The sequence below is a fragment of the Jaculus jaculus genome, chromosome 11, assembly GCF_020740685.1.
Source record: "Jaculus jaculus isolate mJacJac1 chromosome 11, mJacJac1.mat.Y.cur, whole genome shotgun sequence".
Classification (NCBI taxonomy): domain Eukaryota; kingdom Metazoa; phylum Chordata; class Mammalia; order Rodentia; family Dipodidae; genus Jaculus; species Jaculus jaculus.
Window position 1 is genome coordinate 112,803,420 of NC_059112.1, and position 20,708 is coordinate 112,824,127.

Genomic DNA, 20,708 nt, shown 5'->3' on the forward strand with positions numbered 1-20,708 from the left:
ACCATGCATGCATGGGTGCCACATCATGTTCAGAGGACACACTTTGTCAAACACTGGTCCTGACTCCACAGCCCTATGTTGGTCCTTGCACCTCCCAAGGTCTTAGCCCACTGCTCCCCACCTGGTCCACCTAGCTACTGGCCTGTCTTCTAGCCCCTTCCACCTGCTCTGAAGTCTGGTCCCAGCTGGCTACCCTCCCCTTGACAGCTTTCCTTTCCAAGGCAGAAAACACTTGGTAGGTAAGCCACCAAGCCCCGCCTCCCCGGCGGGTATCTGGAGTTCCAGCTGCCCCCACCACAGGCAGTCCCATCACCACCCGCGCGGACTCAGGTTAGTGGAGCCGGAGTCACAGCCCCGCAGCTGCCCGGGTTAATCCTGCAGGGCGGGGCAGTTCGGACATCCGCCATGGCGATGGCTGCGGGCAGCACATCCCTTGGAGGGCGCCCCCGCGTGCAGAGGCCACACCTCAGCAAGGTGAGCCAGGGTCCCTCGGCGGCAGAAAGAGGGGTGTGGAATGCACCAAGTGGGGGATGGTGAACTGCACGGGAAGCCGGAGACAGCCCTAAGCACTGGGGAGCCTGGAGTTGGTAGGGGGAGGTCCTCGCCTGTGCCCTTCGCGCTGACCCCCGTTGCTCTGTCTGAGCCATCCACCAGATGGAGCGGGTGGTGGTGAACATGCAAGACCCCGACCACGGCGTGAAGATGCGGAGCCAGCGGCTACTCATCACCGTCATTCCCCATGCGGTGGCCGGTGAGACTCTCAGACACACTGTGGGGAGCGGGGCGCCGTGGCCTCCGCCCAACCCACCCTTCCCGTGCAGGCACAGACATCGTGGAGTGGCTGGTCCAGAAGTTCTGCATCTCAGAGGAGGGTGAGTCCGCGCGCCTGGGCCGGGGGCGGGGGCGGGGCGGGGCGGGCTGCTGGACTTTACTCCGGCCTTTCGCAGAGGCCCTGCACCTGGGCACGCTCCTGGCCCAGCACGGCTACATCTATCCGCTGCGCGAGCCCCGAGGTCTGGCGCTCCTGCCCGACGAGACACCCTACAGGTTCCAGGTCAGGCTCAGGGGAGCAGGGAGCACCCCCACTCGCCCTGCTCCGGGTCCGTGGGAAGTCTAAAAAAGGTAGAGCTTGATGGGTTGGTGGGGGGGCGCGGTGACGTCACTGGGCTGGTGGTTCCCGCTCCCATCCCCAAAATACCTGCATTGGGAGTGTCCATGTGGGGTAAAGGACCAAATTAAGGGGAGGAAGCTTCAGTTTTGGGAGGCCTCAGCAAACTCCAACAAAGGTCAATGTCTAGGGAACATTTTGCTGGGAAGCATCCTGCCAGGGATATCCAGGGCCCCAATTCTGAAGAAGGAATCTCTTTTGTGCATGGGGGCCGGACCCCTGCACCTCAAGTGTTCATCAATATGGTTGAGCCCACTTCCTGCCTGCCTGCCCCCCCCCCATCAGGGGCCCAGGACGCCTTAAACAGGAATGTACCCACATCCTTGGATTATCAGGCCCCACCCTCCCCATCCTGCGGAGGCCTAGGGTAGTCAAATATAGGGAGGTAGAACCCCAAGACGCAAAAAGACCTCAATTCTAGATGGAGAGAGAGGCATTCCCCCACCCAGCTGTCTCCTTCAAGGGAGCTGTGAGGGCGAGGGTAGGGAAGCTAAGGAGATCCTAGATACCCTTCTCTTTGTACCACACAAGACACCTTACTTCTGGACAAGCACCCTGTGGCCAGCCTCCGAGCTGGACTATGGTGAGTGTGAAGTGTGTATGGCCAGTCTGAGGACTGGTGACCCCAGGACAATACCACAGGGTTTGGGTAGTGCCTGCCCCTCTTCAGCCTGTTCTGTCCTTTCAGCCATCTACTTGGCCAAGAAGAACATCCAAAAACAGGGGGCCCTGGCAGACTACGAAAAAGTGAGATCCCCGGCGGGCTGAATCCAGTGGAGCCTGGTCTAGACCCCAAGATAAGCACATAGCCTTACTCCATGCACAGTCTTATGTAGAGGTCTCCTCCCCTCCCCCCTGTAGGGCTTAGAGTATACCCAGAAAAGGGAGACAGTCCCTGCACAGGGCCCCAGCGAGTAAGCTGCCCTCTGCTCCAGGTTCCCCACTCACACCCTGCAGTGTCCCTGATGTTCCAGGTCTTGGAGCTGAGTGGGTGAGGGGTCACCTAGTAGAGACTTTTCCATCCCCCAGGAGCAGTATACTCTACTGCACAAGAAGATCAACCACTCATGGGATCTGGTAGTGATGCAGGCTCGAGAACAGCTGCGGTGAGACCCCACTTGCCCAAGAGCAGCAGACATCGAGCAAAGAATGCTCAGGAGGCCCAAGTGGCGCTGACAGCCCCAACACCATGCACAGCCTTCCCAGGCTCTGGCCTTTGTGCTTAGTGGGCTCAGAGTCTTCCAATTGCTGTCTGTTCCTCCCAGAGCAGCTAAGCAGCGCCGGAAGGGAGACAGAATGGTCATTTTGTGTCAAGAGCAGACATATTGGCTGGTGAACAGACCCCCGGTAAGCTCCTCATGCGGTGAGGGTGGAAGGGTTTCCCTGGTCAGGAGAAGAGGTGTGCACACCCCTGAAAAGCTCTTAGACTTTCCTAGCTGAATCTGTGGCCAGGGCATACATTTCAAGGTCTGGGTAGGTGTCAGGAACTTGTTTTGTAACCCAGTTGAAAAAATAGAGTTGAAAGCTGGGCGTGGTGATGCACGCCTTTAATCCCAGCACTCGGGAGGCAGAAAGGCAGAGGTAGGAGGATCGTCGTGAGTTCGAGGCCACCCTGAAACTCCATAGTGAATTCCAGGTCAGCCTGGGCTAGAGTGAGACCCTACCTCGAAAAACCAAAAAAAAAAAAAAAAAAGCAGAGTTGATATGATCAGGTCTGAGGCTACCACCACTCCCAAACCACAGGACCAGCCAGCCTCTCTCTGGGTTTAAGGGAGACTAATACAGAGCCCAAGGGTCTCAGGAAAAGGCAAGGTAGGGACTAGACTCAGCTACAACAGAAGGAACTGGATTTAGGGGGCTGTTGCCTAGGAAACTAAACCCTGGCATGTGGTTTGAGGTCTACCTACTATCTGGGGAACCACTCAGGGTAGTGTGATGTGCAGAAAGACCATAGGGTTTAGGGCCAGATCAGGACTCACTTCCTGAGTTCCTTGAAGTGTCATCAAAAAGTGGGTTATTGGAGAAATGGCTTAGTGGTTAAGGTGTTTGCCTGAAAAGCCAAAGGACCCAGGTTCAATTCCCCAGGACCATGTAAGCCAGATGCACAGGGGGCACATGCACCTGGAGTTTGTTTGCAGTGGCTGGAGGCCCTGGTGCACCCATTCTTCCCCCAAAAAATAAAAATAAAGGGAAAAAAAAGTGGAGTATTGGGGCTGGAGAAATGGCTTAGCAGTTAAGGCCCTTGCCTGTAAAGCCAAAGGACCTAGGTTCAATTCCCCAGGACCCATGTAAGCCAGATGCACAAGGTGGCACATGCACCTGGAGTTCGTTTGCATTAGCTTGAGGCCCTGATGTGCCCATTCTCTATCCAAAAAAAAAAAAAAAGTGGAGTATTGGGCTGGAGAGATGGCTCAGCAGTTAAGGTGCTTGCCTGAAATTCCTAACAACCTAGGTTCAATTCCCCAGTACCCACATAAAGCCAGATGCACAAGGTGGCATATGCATCTGGAGTTGGTTTGCAGTGACGAGAGGCCCTGGCGTGCCTATTTTCTCTCCCTCTCTCTCTTCTTCCAAATAAAGAAAATAGTTTTGTATGTTATTTATTTGAGAGAGAATGGGAGCACCAGGGCCTCCGGGCACTGCAAATGAACTCCAGATGCATGTGCCCCTTGTGCATCTGGCTTATGCGGGTCCTAGAGAATCCACCCGGGATCCTTTGGCTTTGCAGGCAAATGCTTTAACTGCTAAGCCATCTCTCTAGCCCAATAAAAATACTTTTAAAATAAAAATTAAAGCTTGAGAGCTGGGTGTGGTGGTGCATGCCTTTATTCCCAGCACTTGGGAGACAGGATTGCTGTGAGTTCGAGGCCACCCTGAGACTACATAGTGAATTCCCAGTCAGCCTAGGCTACAGCAAGACCCTTCCTCAATAAAACAACAACAACAACAAAAAGAATAAAGTAAAAAAACTTGCCAGCCGTGGTGGTGCATGCCTTTAATCCCAGCACTTGGGAGACAGAGACAAAAGAATTGCCATGAGTTTGAGGGCACCCTGAGACTACCTAGTGAATTCCAGGTCATCCTGAGCTAGAGTGAAACCCTACCTTGAAAAAACAAAAAAAATAAAAAAATAAGGCCAGGCGTGGTAGTGCATGCCTTTAATCCCAGCACTCAGGAGATAGGAAGATTGCCATGAATTTGAGGCTATCCTGAGAATACAGAGTGAATTCCAGGTCAGCCTGGTCTAGAGTGCGATCCTACCTTGAAAAATAAATAAACTTTATCTGGGCATGGTGACACATGCCTCTAATCTCAGCATTCGGGAAGCAGAGGTTGGAGGATTGTTGTGAGTTTGAGGCCACCTTCAGACTCCATAGTGAATTCCAGCTCAGCATGGGCTAGAGTGAGACCCTACCTCAAAAAACAAAACAAAATTAAAAAAATTAAAATTTAAAAAAAGAGGAGTATGGGGGCTGGAGAGATGGCTTAGTGGTTAAGGTACTTGCTGACAAAGCCAAAGGGCCCAGGTTCAGTTCCCCAGTGTCCACATAAAGCCAGATGCACAAGGTGGCACATGCATCTGGAATTTGTATGCAGTGGTCAGAGACCCTGGCATGCCCATTCTCTCTCCCTCTCAAGTAAATAAATGAATTTGAAAATGTATGGGGAAAAAAAGGTGAAGTATTGGAGTCTGTAGCATCCCCATCTCATCCTTCTACAGCCTGGAGTCTCTAATGTTCTGGAACAGGGTCCAGAAAGAGGCTCCTGCACTTCACGTCGAGTGCAGATGGTGAGTGTGTGCTTGCTTGGCCCCAGTCCACCCTACTCCATGCTCCCCTAATCCCAACACATGCCCTGGCTCACTCTACCTCCTGTGGGGCTCTGTGGACTTCCCATCCACCCATCTGTCCACCCTTTGAACCACCTAAGTCCCCCCCCCCCGATGTAGCCCCTCCATGATCCCTGCTCTGTTCCAGCTTTCAGCCCCCCTGGCATCCCAGCCTCATCCCTCTTGCTAATTCTCATCCTCTCTCCTTCCCACCTGCTGGCCTGGATGCAAGTAAGTGCAGAGGTTGGGGGCGAGGGGGGGGGGGCCTTCCCCTAAGGCTGAGATATCAAGAGTTCCCAGGGAGATGGAGGAGTGACAAGCAGAGCTGCGGCCTAGGGGACCTAGATCACAGACTTTTGGTAGCATCCAGACCAGTAAAAGTGGGACAAGATCCTAACTGACAGGGCAGCAGGCAGCTGAGCCCTTTGCTCACCTGTCTTACCAAACCAAATCCTGTTGTGTCTTACTGATAGAGCATCTTGCTAACTTCAGCCCTTGACTTTTCTCCAGTTAGTAGGATTTTGGAGTTGAGAACAGTCTGCTATTCTCCTGTGCCCAGTTCCTCTATGATGTTGAGTTTAGCTTGGCTCCCCAGTGTAGGATCTCTCAGTATGCTGTTTAAAAACAGGGCTGGGCCAGGTGTGGTGGCACATGCCTGTAATCCCTATACTGAAGCAGAGGTAGGAGGACTGCTGTGAGTTTGAAGCCAGCCTGAAACTACATAGTGAATTTCAGGTCAGCCTGGGCTTGAGAAACAAAACAAAAAAACAGGGCTTGGAGGCTCAGAAGAGACGGCTCAGCAGTTAAAGGCACTTGCTTGCAAAGCTTGATAGCACAAGTTTAAGTATCCAGTACCCACGTAAAGCCAGATGAACAACGTGGCACATGTGTCTGGAGTTCTAATGCAATGGCAGGAGGCCCTGGTGGCCCATACTCATCCTCGCCCCCCTGCCTGTTTCTGTCTGCCTTTGTTTCAAAATATTTTAATTTTTAATTTTTTTTTTATTTGTGAGAGAGAATGGGTGTGCCAGGGCCTCCAGCCATTGCATTAGAACTTCAGATACATGTGCCACCCTGTTTATCTGGCTTATGTGGGTATTGGGGAATCGAACTAGGCACTAAGCCGTCTCTCCAGCCCTCAAGTAAATTTACAAAAAAAATAAAATAAAAAACAGGGCTGGGGCAATGGCACAGGAGTTTTACATTTTACATTTGCTTGTAAAGGCTGCCAGCCCAGGTTTGATTCTCCAGCACCCATGTACAGCTAGGCACAAAGTAGTGCATGTGTCTGGAGTTTGTTTGCAGTGGCAAGATGCCCTGGTGCACCTATGCACATACTATACCCACGTGTGAAAATAAACTTTTTCTTTTGGTGGAGGTAGGGTCTTGCTCTAGCTCAGGCTGACCTGGAATTCACTGTTGTCTCAGGGTGGCCTCAAACTCATGGAGATCCTCCTACCTCTGTCACCGAGTGCTGGAATTAAAGGCGTGCACTGCCACGCCCGGCCCTAAAGCATTAAAAGTTAATATTTTCATGTGGTGCACTTGAGCCACTAAATTGAATGCTCCCTCCCAGAGGTCACCTAAAGTTAGAGTTAGGAAGAGGGACTCAGAGTTGGGCTGTAGATCTATCTAATCCATCCTGGTGGGGTATAAGCTCAATCTTGTGGGGTGGGGGAACTTCCAACCCCCCCCCCCAAGACATGCTTTGTAACTGAAGCCACTTGTTTCCTTCCAGATTCAGAGCTCGGATTTCTATAAGCGTGAGGTAGGTCCTAGGTGTGCAAAGTGGTTCTAGGGGTGCGAGCTTACCAACCCCCAACCCAGGTCCCAACTCCTTTCTGGTGTCCTAGATTGAATGCTTCAGGAAGGCGCTGGGCAGGAACCGGGTGAAATCATCCATCTGCCTTGAGGCGTGAGTGGGGGCAGCAAGAGATATCCCCACCCCCACCAACCCTGACCCTCTCTGGAGTCTCTCATCCCTGAGGCCTTTCTGCACTGGCCCTTGGCACCCCCTAGGCACATGAATTTCAGCAGCCAGCGTGGCCCACATGACCCTATCATGTCAGGGTGCCTGCCCAGCAATCCCTGGATCACAGACGATGTGGCCTACTGGGCCATGAATGCACCGATGTAAGCCCTGGGTGTGTGATGGCATATGGAGTATTTCCAACCTGGCAGCTGGTAGTAGGGTCAGCATCCCACTCTCTCCTATTTTCCCTCCTCTCCTCCCAGAGTGGTTGCACCCACAAAGCTCCGTGTGGAGCGCTGGGGTTTCAGCTTCCGGGAGCTCCTGGATGACCCCATGGGGCGGGCACACTTTATGGACTTCCTCCAGAAGGAGTTCAGTGGTGAGAAGCACAAGTGCCTGTTCTGGGATCCTCAAGGGAGGGAGACCACTGTCTGGAGCCTACTCCCAACACTGGATGCTGACTGGGGTAGGTCCTCTAACTTGCTGCCTGGTCCCCAGCGGAAAACCTCAGCTTCTGGGAGGCATGTGAGGAGCTGCGCTTTGGTGGGCAGTCCCAGGTTCCCATCCTGGTGGACACCGTGTATCAGTAAGTGTGTCAGGGAGGGCTTTGGCTGGCCATTGTTCAGGCAAACCCAGCCTGGACCCACTCAGCAACTTCTCCATTCCAGGCAGTTCCTGGCCCCTGGAGCTGCCCACTGGGTCAACATTGACAGCCGGACCATGGAGCGGACCCTGGAGGGGCTCCACCAGCCACACCGTTATGTCCTAGACGCGGCACAACTGCACATCTACATGCTCATGAAGAAGGTGGGCACAGCCTTGGTGTCCCCACCTTCATTTAAGCCTCCAATTCCATTATCCTTTGTCTATTTGGCTTTGTCAAGAGTATTACTTTAAGGCTGGGAGTGGTGACACATGCCTTTAAACCCAGTGCTTGGGAATCAGAAGTAGGAGGTTCACTGTGAGTTCACAGAGTGAGTTCCAGGTTAACTTAGGCTAGAGGGAGACCCTACCTAAAAAGAAAAAAAGAAAAATTACCACACAGGTGTTGCGTGTTGGGGCTGAGCACAGCCTGTGCTACTCATTGCCCCCATCTCATTAAATGTGATGGCGTGACATTGTTCCAGGCCTACTGCTGCCTGCGGCTGGGAGGATCAATGCTTTGGTCATTTAGTGATACAGACCAAACAGTAGACTCAAAACTTGATCCCTTTCCCTGTTTACCAATTTTCAAATAATGAACTGGACCCTTAGTGCCTGTCCAAGAGGGTCAATGAGGTTTAGATATTTACTGGGGGGGGGGGTTGGGCACACGCATATTACACATGTGCTACTTTGCATCTGGCTTTACATGGGCACTGGAAAATTGAACCCAGATCATCAGGCTTTGCAAGCAAGTGCCCTTAACCACTGAGCAATCTCCCTGACCCCTCTTTTTTGAGATAGGGTCTCATTTCAGACTAACCTCCAACTCAGTGGGACCAGGCTGACCTCAAACTTTTGGATGGTCCTCCTCCCTCTGCCTCTCCAGTGTTGAAGTTACAAGTGGGGTCCACCATACCCAGTTTTGTCTCATCTCTTAGCCATGTGCAGCAAAGTGTTGCTGGGCTTATCTGCACACAGGCCCTGAAAGACAGCTATCCCACATCTACCATAGCCCAAATCCATCCAGTGAGGTCTCCAGATGGGAAAAGATGGGCAAAAGCCATAGTTCCCATGCATAGAGCAGTGACATGACATGAGGTACCAGAGTATCTCTGCCTCTACAGCCAGTGAATAGGGTTATGGAGTTTAAATATGGAGACGAGAGGTTAATGTTAGGTGTCTTCTTCAGTTGTTTCCACTTTATTTATTTTGTTATTTTCAAGGTAGGGTTTCACCCTAGTCCAGGCTGGCCTGGAATTCACTATGTAGTCTCAGGATGGCCTCGAACTCATGGCGATCCTCCTACCTCTACCTCCCAAGTGCTAGGATTAAAGGTGTGTGCCACCTTGCCCAGCCACCTTATTTTTTTTTAAGATACTTAAATTTTTTAAATCTATTTGAGAGAAACAGATAAAATGGGTGTGCCACAGCCTCTAGCCACTGTAAACGAACTCCAGATACATGTGCCCTCTTGTGCATCTGGCTTATGTGGGTCCTGGAGAACTGAACTGGGGTCCTTAGGCCTCGCAGGCAAATGCCTTAACTGCCACCTCTCCAGACCTCCACCTTATTTTTTGAGGTAGAGTCTCTTCCTGAACTTAGACCTCACCAATTTGGCTAGACTAGCTAGCCAGCAAGTCCTGTTTCCACCACCCCAGTGCTGGGATTGTAAACCACAGTGTCACCATAGCCAGCTTTTACATGGTCACTGTGCTTGTGTGGCAAGCACTACTTATGTGAGCCATCTCCCCAGCTCCTGGACACTGTCTCTTGCAGGACTCCTACCCAAGGTTCCTAAAGTCTGACATGTACAAGGGTCTGTTGGCAGAAGCAGTGATCCCACTGGAGACCAAGCGACGGTGAGCCTAGCCAGTGCTCTGTCCACTAAGTGAGGTCTCCATAGGGAGGGCACAGGGCTTCCGGCCACCTGCATTCAGCTCCTTCTTGTCCCCAGGGCATTCCAGTTCTTGTGGAAGCCTCTGCACTCAAGCCCCAGCCCAGCTCTCCAACTTGCCTCTGGGGAGCCCATAGCAGCCAGCAGTCCGGCAGATGACCAAGAGGCATAGATGGACCTGCCTTATCACCTCCCACCCTACTGTTCCACATCCCAAGTGACTTCAAAGTTATGCTCTCCTGACTGTTGTGGAATCCCCAGCACTTGTGCCCCCCATGCCCAGCCTTGCTATAGGGCCTTTGAGCCTCTTCCTGCACAGAAGAGGCCAGATAAGATGCTGATTGTTAGTGAGGGAATTTCACTGGGCAAGCCTGGCTGGGGAACTTTTTCCTAGAAAAAGGGTGAAGTCAAGGCCCCTCACAATTCTTGGTACTGTGAGTGCCCATCCCACCGCCAGAATGTTGTCAAGAGACACACAGACACTTGTCATGTGTTGCAGAGATGTAGGTATCCCCAGGTGTGCTGTTCTCTCTAGGGGAATCCCACCACTGCCCTGAGTGACCCTAATAGAGGCTTTGTACTCAGCAGACTCTGCCTACAGGCACCACACTCACCTATTGGATATAGAGCATTCTCAACCAGTGCCCTGGCTTAATCAGAGCTATACGAAAGTCATTGCCCTGACCATGAGGCATCTGGCCCCTTCAGGGCATGTCTTTGCTAGAGTGGCAGAGCCAGTGCTAATTTCTACTGCCTGAGCTATTATCTATGCTTCTGGCACCGTTTTCCCTCCAAGTGCTTCCTGTTCCCCCAAACACAGGATAACGGACTCCTGATCCTTCTGCCATGTAGCCCAAGTGCAGGGCTATTCACCCTCCCCTCCCAACTTCTGCAGAAATAAAAAACTCTCAGACCATTGCTCAGCCCATCCAGTTGAGAGCCCAGTGTGTGTGCACATGCAGTGTGTGGTCTAAGCTCACATGGCATAAGCACCTGTGACATGTTGCATATTTGGTGGCATGTAATATGGGTGTTGTGAACATGTGTGACGTATGAAGTGGCCAGGACGGGAAAGTTGAGGGCCTGGCTCTAGTATAAAAGGTTGTGTGCGTGGCCTCCACTGTACCCAGTTGTTCTCAGCTGCAAAGGGTATGGCACAGATTGGACCCCAAGAAACCATGGACAGGCAATTGCTGAAGGTACCTAATGCCTATAAAGCAGTCCTTATCCTCAGCCACTAGGTGGCCCAAAGTAGGGATCCCACACCCCAGTCTACCTCTGCCTCTGGGTACCTTGTATGGCTGCTCTTGAACTCTGTGCTCTGTCTTGTACAGTAGACAGTAAATGGCCAAGCTCTTACTGCCTGGGGCAGACTCTAAAAACCCTACAGCCATCTTCACGTGAGCTACTGCCCTGTCACAGCCCATCCTGCTTGGGACCACGTGTGCTGAGTTCCACTCAACCTCTGCTTCCACATCAACTCCAGGCTTCCCCAAGGAGAAACAGCAACAGGTTGTACCTACGCAGTTGTAAGACCGGGTTGAGACTTCCCCATCGCACTTCATGCTGGCCCATGGAGGTATAATGCCGAGGGCTGGTTGTGTGCCAGTGGAGCAAGTGTTTCCACCCTGGCAGGCTCTCTGAAGACTGAACCCATTCCTCCTGGACTGGACTGTGAGGGGCACTTACCTCCCTAGCTACCAGCAATTCCTGGTCACTTATTCCAGAATACCACCCCTGCTTGCTGGGGTTAGACAGGCAGCAGGCTCACGGGAGCTTTTCCTGTCAGTGCAAATCATTTATTCTGTTGTTTTTCCATGATGGCTGGAGTTGTGGGGCTGCTTTGGCTAAGAGTTGGGGCTCCGGTCTATGTGGGGCTGCTCCACTGACCTTGGGCCTCAGGGGCAACAAGGCACAAGGTGAGACCTGTATCAGGTGAGCACCAGAGAGTGGGAGAGGAGAGGTGCCTGCCATGTCTAGTGATCTATGGAATAGGTCTTGTGCTGAAAAGCATAGACTGAATCTTGTGTGATCCCCCAAGTGCACCTGGGAGTTCCAGTACAAGATCCCGCCCACTTGTTGGAGCCCTTGCAGCTCACCCTCTGAGAGGCATGCTCTGTTCTGGGAAAGCTGCGGAGAGAGGGTTGCAGAGCCTCATGTCCCAGGTGTAGTTCTGAAGCTGCCCCAGGGTCTGAACTCCATGACTCCTAGTGGACAGTTTAGAAAAGGGCAGAGCCAGGCAGGAGGTGGTGGAACATCAATCACAGAGGGGACCTGGGGAAGAGCACGTCCCACAGGACTGGCTTCTCCAGTTGGGGGAGCTGGTGGTGAGTAGGCACTGAATGAGGGATCCTCAGGCAAGGTTGAGCTCTGCATAGCTGGCCCAAGGAGACCACAGGGAGGCCTGCTGACCATGACTAGAGCCCATGGGCCATACGTTGAGACCTTGTGAAGGTTCAGGGAGGAGACGTTATTATGCTGGGCAAGAGGCCAAGGGTGCCTCCTTATGTCCCTGGGTATAACTAGTAAAGCCCTAAGTCCTAGATGAGGTGGCCCCAGCATTAGGGTGGGGTCCTCATGGAGACCAAGGGCAGACTGACTTCCCATGAAGCTCAGTTTTCACAGCTGGAGTCTTTTCCATGTGCACCAGCTGATGCCATCTATGCCTCACTCCGGTACCGAAGCCGAGAGAACCGGTCCCTGATAGCCTGGTCGCTGTCTGGGCTGCCCTCACCCAGGTGAACCACTCTGCTGCCTGAGACCAGGTCCCGCACTTTGTGTTTGGTCACAGAGACCAGGCCAGGCATGTCTGAGCTTGTGGGGCCCGTCAGAAGCACATAGGCAGCGTGGCGGCTCGGCTCAAACAGGATTGCTGTGGAAGACAGGCTGTCAGCCAGAACAGATCTGGGTTGAAGGAGGCCCTGGTCCATGGCCTGAGGCCATACTCACCATCAAAGGCAACAATGTTGGCAGACACATTGGCCAGCTCTAACAGGATGCCAGGCAAGGTGGGGTGGAACATGTATAGACTCTGTTGTGTGTCTTGAGGTTCCTGGAATGAGAACAGCAATGGACCTTACACTACTGTTGTGCCTGGGTCACAATCACATCTGAATGGGCCCTGGGGCTCCTGCTACCATACTAGATCATGCTCAGGTCACCTTCAGATGCTGCTGAGAGATCTCACCTAGAGTTGTGTTCACTAGGGATCTACTCAGGGTCCCACAGATGGATCTCATTCCATGTTCACTGGTCAGCTTCTGCTTCCCTCACCTGGACCTGGTCCTTCCCAGTTTCACCAGCACCTGCCCTCCCCATCGCTGGTCTTTTCCCATCTCCCAGACCCCTCTCTTGCATCCAAGATTCCTTGGGACACGTTCCCTTTAGTATGCACCACCTGAGACCTTCTCTCACTTGGCTTCACTGGACTTGTGATGGCCCAGCCCTGGACAGCTTCCATGGGGACACAAACATGGCATCTATGGCTCTGGCTCCCAGTACACGTTCCCAGAGCGTGTGCTCCCATACCATCTCGCTGGTGTTGGCCATCTCATGAAGGCCCCAGAAGAAGAAGGCTGAGCGGTGGTCTGCTGTAGGCAGGCTGGTAGATGGTGGCCCCCCAAGGAGGCTTGGGAGGAGCTGGCTCCAAAGCACAGCACCAGTGCTGAGGTCCAGAAGCAGGATCTGAGGAAGGAGGGGATACCACTGGGGATGGGAAGGAGGTATGCCAGGACAACCTTAGCCTGTATAGGCAAACATGCCCCTTGCCATGCAAGCTCCAAAGGCCGCTGCTCTCTGAATCATCTCCCCATTCTGAAGGCAGCAACCTTGGACTCAGCCAATTACTCTGTTTGTCCTCAGCCATGGGCAAGATGGAAGAAGTCCAGCCCACCTGTCTATCAATGCTGGTTCCATTTTCAATTACCACAGCCAATGTGTCTGGTTTGTAGCGCCCCAGGCTGGGTTTTCTGAAATGAGTAGGAAAAAAGAGTTTAGAGGGTCTTGGTAAGAAAACACCCAGTCTCTGTGGCTGCACCTCCACAAAGCTAGGGCTGCACACATGTGGGCTCAGGAGGAGTAGCTAATGCCTGTGATCGGAAGTTTCAGAACCCATTTAGGGATTCAGGACAGGTAGGAGGCCTACAGAAGTACACAGGTCCTTTCAACTCAACTCTCACCCTTCATGTCAGCCAGTGGGAAGGGCTAGGGGTGCATCTACTTGAGGGAGGTCAATAGGAACTGCACATACCTCAGGACTTGGGTTGTCCCAAGGGTCCACCTGGGCATCAGATCCTGCCCATCTAGCAACACACAGGACTCTGAGCTCACGAGGAGTATGTCTTGGCCAGCCTTTCCTGGGACATGCATCAGGTAATGGACTGCTCCAGAGCTGACAAGAGGAATGAGAGCGCTGGGTCTTTGGAACTGGTCCTTCCCAGTTTCACCAGCACCTGCATACCCAGGGCAGCCCTTCCCAGCTTGAAAGTGCAAACAAAAACCCTGTCTGTGGAAAGGGCTCTTGGCAGAGCTGTTCTCCTCAGCTCTGCTGGGGATTAAACCCAAGCCTTAACTCATGCAAGTTAAACAAGTGCTCTACCATCAAGCTACCCACAGCCTTCTCCTCAGTTCTTGTGCTGGGCACAGAACCCTTAGCTGGGAAGTGTCTTCCACCAAGCTACTCCCATCCCCCTTTCTCTTCAGTTCTTACTTTACTTTTGCTTGCCCAATTTTCGTGTTTTGATCATCTTGTGGCACAGCAAGGCCCAGCATCCTTCAGCCTATTCAGCTGTCCTGTGCTCCACTCAGATCATTCCTGACTAAGGCCTGTGACCTGAGACAGAACCCTATGCATGTCAGACCAACCTGTGCAGAAGCCTCCCACGGGTGGTGGAGTTGAGTATGTTCTCCCAGAGGGGGTCATTCTTAAATGGGCCATCTTTCCCAGTTACCTTCTCATACAGACCCTTCATAGAGCAGCCACAGAGGGAACTTGCTATTCAAAAGACAGAAGGGAACAGTCACTGAGGTCATTGCCATAGCCTGAGACCAGGTGTACCTACTGGCTTCTCTTCCAGAACCAAGTGGTGTCATACCAGGTCTGGCCCTCTGGCTCCCTGACCGTCTTGAGAACGGGAGCAGGAGCCATCATCATGGTGGGCAATCACTCATTCCCTCCCACATTACCTTCCCTAGCACATAGCCTGGTGTTAAGACTAGCACTGTTTGCCAAAGGAAGTCTGTCCAGGTAGCACAAGCAGCCAACATACCACAGGGCAGGAGGATGTAGTGTGCACCCGTCCTGGTAACATGGAGGAGGGCACCACCGTCTCCATCCACATCAAGGCTGCTTCTATGGCCAACCTGGTGTCCAGTGCTGCCTGAATAGATGGCCCCAATGACCTGCAATGACAAAGGGCAGCAGGAGAGAAAGACCTGATGCACAGGAGGGAAATGGAAAGGTGATCAGCAGTCTTCATCTGGGGAAGGAGTGCTTGGAGGTGAGGGACCCATCAGGAGCATGGTACATGGCCTGCCTTGGAGGCAGGGCAGCTGTGGGCCTGCAGCTTATCCCCAACCTCTTGGCAGTGCAGAGATATTCTGATCTACAGATATTCTGTTGCTCCTGGTCAAGGCCTGCAAGCTGTCTATAGAGATGGAGCCACCTTGACATACAAGGACACCTGGAGGAATTCCCTGGTGGGAGGTCAGTCACAAGCAATGTGTCTCTGTGTGGAAGTAGATGAGGAGGGAGAGAAGGGGCCATATGAGGAGTGGGCCTAGAGGACTTGAAGAATTGTGTTGATCACCTCCTGTCCCTCCCGAGTGAGAATCAGCAGATCTGGGGTGCTGTCACCATCAATGTCAGGCACTTGGAGCAAAGGGCTCAGGATGGAGGCATTCCCACCAATGGTGCTGGGGCAGCTCCACAAGGTTTCCCCTGAAACCAAGCACAGTCACTATACAGGGCTCCAAATCCTCTTCTCAGCAACCACATCAAAGACACTCATGGAGGCCATCCTCCAGACCCGAGGCCTGCTGCACACTCAGAAACAGGAATCTGTGTGAGCGGGCCTGAAGAACAGACATACAACATGCCCAGGTAAAGAGATTTGAAGGCCACATAAAAAATGGTATAAGTAGCTGGGCATGATGGCTCAAACCTGTAATTCTAGCTCTTGGCAAATTGGCTACATAGCAAGATCTTATTCAAAAAAAAAAAAAAAAAAAAGGCTGGAAAGGGCTGGGAATGTAGCTCAGTTGGTGGAATACTTCCCTTTCATGCAAAGCCCTGGTTTGATCCCCAGAACTGCACTGCATAAAAAAGTACATGGTGGAACATCTATAATCCCAGTACTCAGGAGGTGGAGGCAGGAGGATCAGAATTTCAAGGTCATTCTCAGCTACACACAGAGCTCAAGACCATACATACATTGTCTCAAAACAATAAAAACAACGCCGGGCGTGGTGGCGCACGCCTTTAATCCCAGCACTCGGGAGGCAGAGGTAGGAGGATTGCCGAGAGTTCGAGGCCACCCTGAGACTACATAGTGAATTCCAGGTCAGCCTGAGCCAGAGTGAGACCCTACCTCGAAAAAAAAAAAAAAAACAATAAAAACAAGCAAACAAATAAAAGAGCAAAACTTTAAAAAGAGAGAATTAGAGCCAGGTGTGGTGGCACACACCTTTAATCCCAGCACTAGGGAGACAGAAGTAGGAGGATCACTGTGAGTTCAAGGCCACCCAGAGACTACATAATAAATTCCAAGTCAACCTGAGCTATAGTGAGACTCTAACTCAAAAAACCAAAAAAAAAAAAAAAAGAAAAAAAAAAGGCAAATTAGGGGTGGAGAGATGGCTTAGCAGTTAAGGTGCTTGTCTGCTAAGCCTAAGGAAGGACCCAGGTTTGACTCGCTAGTACCCACCTAAGCCAGATGTACAAGGTGGTGCATGCATCTGGAGTTGGTTTGCAGTGGATGGAGGCCCTGGTACGCTCATTCTCTATCTGCCTCTTTCTTTCTCTCTATCCAATAAAATAAATAAATAAATATATTTTTAAAGGCAGAATTAGCCAGACATTGTAGTGCACACCTTTAATCCTAGCACTGGGGAGGCAGAGGTAGGATGACAACCATGTGTTTGAGGACACCTTGAGATTACAAGGAGAAAACAAAAACAAAGGGCAGAATTGGACTAGAGAGATGGCTTAACAGCTTACTTGCAAAGCCAAAGGACCCAGGTTTGATTTCCCAGGACCCACATAAACCAGATGGCACATGTGTCTGGAGTTCATTTGCAGTGGCTAGGGCGCTGGCATGCCCATTCTCTTTATACATATCCGTCTCTTTCTCGCTCTCTCCCTCTCCAATAGACAAATTTTTTTTTTTTTTTTTTTTTTGGTTTTTCGAGTTAGGGTCTCACTCTGGCTCAGGCTGACCTGGAATTCACTATGTAGTCTCAGGGTGGCCTCGAACTCTCGGCAATCCTCCTACCTCTGCCTCCCGAGTGCTGGGATTAAAGGCGTGCGCCACCACGCCCGGCGACAAATTTTCTTAAAAAGAGCAGAATCAGACTGGTTAGATAGCTCAGCAGTTAAAGGTACTTGTTTGCAAAGCCTGCTGGCCTGGGTTCAATTTCCTAAAACCTAGGTAAAACTAGATGCAAAAATGGCACAAATGCCAGGCGTGGTGGCGCACGCCTTTAATCCCAGCATTCGGGAGGCAGAGGTAGGAGGATCGCCGAGAGTTCGAGGCCACCCTGAGACTACATAGTGAATTTCAGGTCAGCCTGGGCTACAGTGAGACCCTACCTCGAAAAACCAAAAAAAAAAAAAAAAAAAAAGGCACAAATATTGGTGTTCATTTGCAATGAGACTATGCTGTGCACGTATATAGGAATTGCAAAAAAAAAAAAAAAAAGTAGAATTCTCTTTCTGGAAACCTGGGACTGCTGTTTGGGCTGCCATGTCTCTTATCTATGCTTCTTGTTCCCAGCCCTGAGCAAGGGCAGCTCTAGACCAGCCCTGGCCAATGAGACAGGTGAGGTCTACAGCTTGAGACCCACAGCCTCTGCTGGGCCCCAAAAGGGGCATGTTCCAAGCAGGATGCTTCCTACCCAAACAAGAATCCATTCACACTTTTTTTGTGGGGTGATTACTTGATTCTCAAAATATTTCATCTCTAGCCTGCTCTTTCTTTTTCTCCAAGTCCTACAACAACTACAACTTTAGCTGTGATTCCAGGCTTCAGTAGGCTGAAATAGGAGGATCATGGGGTTGGGGCCAGCCTGGGCTATAAATGATGAGACCTATCTCAAACACCACCAACAAAAATACTCACCAAATACAATCTTGGCTACCATGTGCAAGGAACCAAGTTTCATCACTAGCAACATAAAGAAACCAAAGAGAGGGGAGGGGGGAACCACCAACATATGGCTCAGCGGTTAAAGATGCTTGCTTACAAAAAACAAACAAAACAAAACAAAACAAAAACACCCACCAACATTCACAAAGTTTAGGCATGGAGTAAGTATGGTTTTGGTCAGGTGGCAGGGTCCGTTCCCAAGTCACTTTACCACCATGCGTTTTCTCTTCTGGCCCTCACATCTAGCCTGTTATATTAAGGCTCCAAGACTTGTGCTGGAGTATAGAAACACCAACACCCTCTCCAAGCAGCTAGCCACCATGCCCTTCCTCTTCATTCCTTGCTACCCTATCTATGTAGGGGATACTGGCCACCTTGGCCAGCCAACAACAAGATATACACTGCGGGTGACAAGACACAAATGTGATACACTAGAGCCCCTAAGAACACTGACACATGTGACTTCCAAGTAGTTGTGCTTTCACCTGGAAGGTTCCCACCCAGTCAACCACTCTCAGGGGAGAGCCAGGGCTGATCCCTCCACAGCGAGAACTCCCAGCCAAGAACCCCCACTGTGCAGCCTGCCTGTGAACAAGTCCACTGCGATGAAAGAACCTAGTCTTCCCACGAGGATGCAAGCAGAGGACGCCTTGCTGTCCGATGGCTGACGTACGGCACACTCCACAAGGGCCACATCTTGGGCCACAGGCTTCTCCCAGAGCACACTGCCGTTGGCTCCTGACACAGCAGCCACAAAGGTGCAGGGTATGGAAAAACCTGCAGGACAGATCCAGCAGCCACTTGGTCAGGCTCATCCTATGTTTTGCCAGCTTCTGTCTCCCACATGCTGTGTCCCAGCCATAAGCCCAGGCCCATCTCATTGCTCCCTTGAGACCTAGGCAGCACAAGGCAACTGGCACCTAGCCTCTTCCCAGTCCATCTAGAGGAAGGGATGATGGGGTGGTTCCCAAATCCCCTCCATCCAGTCACAGCCCCCAAGTGAGAAGGTAAGCCAGAACAAAGACCCCTCTTCCCAAGGGCAGTCCTGGCTGCCTTCAGACAAGAGATGAACTACCTTCATCAGTACAGGACCTGGTGACATTGTCACTGCTGTCGGTATTTTTATAAAGAAAAAGAACATCTTGGATCCGGTCCTTGTTTATGTCTTCCACAGCCAGAAAGTCATAGGTGACTGAAAAAGAAAGCAGTAGGACTATGCTCCATGGGCTGTGTCTGTCTTATGGGAAGGTCAATTCTAACACTACCCATTTCTCTGCTCTGGGAGAGGGGACTCCCACTGTGGAATTTGTCACTGTAAGGTCACCCCAATAAGAGCAAGCTCTTCCTCACCAGGATGAACAATTTGCCACCCTCTTCAGAAACATAGGAACCCTTTATGAACAAGAGGATGAGAAGATACCATCAGGTGTTTTTCTGTTTTCCATTTAATCTTAGCTTAGTTTTTGAGACAGGGTCTTGTATGTAGCCCAGATTGGCTTCAAACTTGCAATCCTCCTATTTCAGCCCCCCAAGGGCACCTCAGGATGGAACACCAAGACATCTTGATGTTACAAACATGTGATCCAACTGGGCATGGTGGCACACACCTTTAATCCCAGCACTCAGGATGCAGAGATAGGACTATCATGAGTTTGAGGCTATCCTGAGACCACATAATGAATTCCAGGTCAGCCTGGGCTAGAGCAAGACCCTTCCTTGAAAAAAAAAGAAAAAAGAAAAAGAAAAAAATGAGCTAGAGATGCAGCTCAGTTGGTAGAGTGTTTGCCTAGCAAGCAAAAACTTCTATGATCAGTTCTCAGCCCAGCTAAACATAAAATCTGGTACATGACATAATCCCCGTACTGGGGAAGTAGTGGCAGGATTAGAAGTTCAAGGTCATATCTAGCTACATAGGGAATTTGAGGACAGCCTGGACTATATGAAAATCTGTCTACTTAAAAAAAGCAGAACAGAGGCTGGAGAAGATGGCTTAGTGGTTAAGGCATTTGCCTACGAAGCCGAAGGACCCCGGTTTGATTCCCTAGGACACACATAAGCCAGATGCACAAGGTGGTGCATGCATCCGAAGTTCATTTGCAGTGGCTGGAGGCCCTGGCATGCTCACTTTCTCTCTCTCTGTCTCTATAGCTCTTTCTCTCTCAAATAAATAAAATACATTAAAAAAAAAAAAAGCCAGGCATGGTGGGGCACGCCTTTAATCTCAGCACTTGGTAGGCAGAGGTAGGAGGATCGCTTTGAGTTCAAGGCCACCCTGAGACTTCATAGTGAATTCCAGGTAAGCCTGAGCTACAGTGAGACCCCACCTCAAAAAAAAAAAAAAAAAGAGTAGGGGCTGGAGAGATGGCTCAGTGGGTAAGGTACTTGTTTGCAATGCCTAACAACCTGGGTTTGATTCCCCAGTACTCACATATAGCCAGGTACACACGGTGGTGCATGCATCTGGAATTCATTTGCAGTGGCTAGAGGCCATAGTGAACCCATATTCTTTCTCTCCTCAAATAAATAAAGTAGGGCTGGAGAGATGGCTTAGTGGTAAAGTACTTGCCTGTGAAGCCTAAGGACCCTGGTTCAAAGGCTTGATTCCCCAGGACCCACGTTAGCCAGATGCACAAGGGCACACATGTCTGGAGGTCACAGTGGCTGGAAGCCTGGCGCATGCATTTTCTCTCTCTCTCTACCTCTTTCTCTTTCTGTCACTCTCAAGTAAATCTCAAGTAAATAAGAATAAACAACAAAAAATTAAAAAAAAAAAAAAGCAGAACAGAGCTGAAGAGATTGCTGAGTGGTTAAGGTACTTGCCTGCAATGTCTAACAAC

General features: G+C 51.1%; 2 protein-coding genes across 9 annotated transcripts in view; one reads left to right on the forward strand and one right to left on the reverse strand.

Annotated features, from left to right (window-relative positions):
* The first annotated feature begins 326 nt into the window (after nucleotides 1-326).
* On the forward strand, nucleotides 327-10,427 carry Rgs11 (regulator of G protein signaling 11). Of its 7 annotated transcripts, none has more exons than XM_004651959.2 (17): nucleotides 327-474; nucleotides 655-751; nucleotides 822-872; nucleotides 948-1,054; nucleotides 1,700-1,751; nucleotides 1,857-1,915; nucleotides 2,198-2,274; nucleotides 2,434-2,515; nucleotides 4,890-4,958; nucleotides 6,736-6,765; nucleotides 6,851-6,912; nucleotides 7,017-7,130; nucleotides 7,233-7,348; nucleotides 7,468-7,555; nucleotides 7,638-7,776; nucleotides 9,391-9,473; nucleotides 9,569-10,427. In XM_004651959.2, the coding sequence occupies exons 1-17, from the start codon at nucleotides 406-408 to the stop codon at nucleotides 9,678-9,680; spliced, it is 1,407 nt and encodes a 468-aa protein (XP_004652016.2). In that variant the 5' UTR covers nucleotides 327-405; the 3' UTR covers nucleotides 9,681-10,427. The 7 variants fall into 7 exon arrangements, with proteins under 7 accessions (XP_004652016.2, XP_045017154.1, XP_045017155.1 ...); XM_045161219.1 differs by having other exon boundaries at nucleotides 6,742-6,765; XM_045161220.1 differs by lacking the exon at nucleotides 9,391-9,473.
* Nucleotides 10,428-11,285: 858 nt separating this feature from the next.
* The window catches only part of Fam234a (family with sequence similarity 234 member A), a 28,867-nt gene continuing 19,444 nt past the window's right edge, over nucleotides 11,286-20,708 (reverse strand). The window contains exons 3-12 of one of the 2 annotated variants that reach the window (XM_004652112.2): nucleotides 18,947-19,063; nucleotides 18,457-18,648; nucleotides 15,316-15,446; nucleotides 14,776-14,908; nucleotides 14,372-14,501; nucleotides 13,758-13,898; nucleotides 13,401-13,476; nucleotides 13,037-13,192; nucleotides 12,458-12,560; nucleotides 11,286-12,380 (exon numbers count right to left, since the gene is read on the reverse strand). In XM_004652112.2, coding sequence (XP_004652169.2) covers nucleotides 12,169-12,380; nucleotides 12,458-12,560; nucleotides 13,037-13,192; nucleotides 13,401-13,476; nucleotides 13,758-13,898; nucleotides 14,372-14,501; nucleotides 14,776-14,908; nucleotides 15,316-15,446; nucleotides 18,457-18,648; nucleotides 18,947-19,063 — 1,391 coding nt within the window. In that variant the 3' untranslated portion in view covers nucleotides 11,286-12,168. The remainder of the gene's footprint in view (nucleotides 12,381-12,457; nucleotides 12,561-13,036; nucleotides 13,193-13,400; nucleotides 13,477-13,757; nucleotides 13,899-14,371; nucleotides 14,502-14,775; nucleotides 14,909-15,315; nucleotides 15,447-18,456; nucleotides 18,649-18,946; nucleotides 19,064-20,708) is intronic. The other variant, XM_045161218.1, reaches the window with a different exon arrangement.

Bases quoted from the DNA above. Each gene is read 5' to 3' on its own strand.
- Rgs11 (XM_004651959.2), top strand. From the start codon at position 406: ATGGCGATGGCTGCGGGCAGCACATCCCTTGGAGGGCGCCCCCGCGTG. The intron at 752-821 runs GTGAGACTCTCA...CTTCCCGTGCAG, and splicing joins CATTCCCCATGCGGTGGCCG to GCACAGACATCGTGGAGTGG. The intron at 1,752-1,856 runs GTGAGTGTGAAG...CTGTCCTTTCAG, and splicing joins AGCCTCCGAGCTGGACTATG to CCATCTACTTGGCCAAGAAG.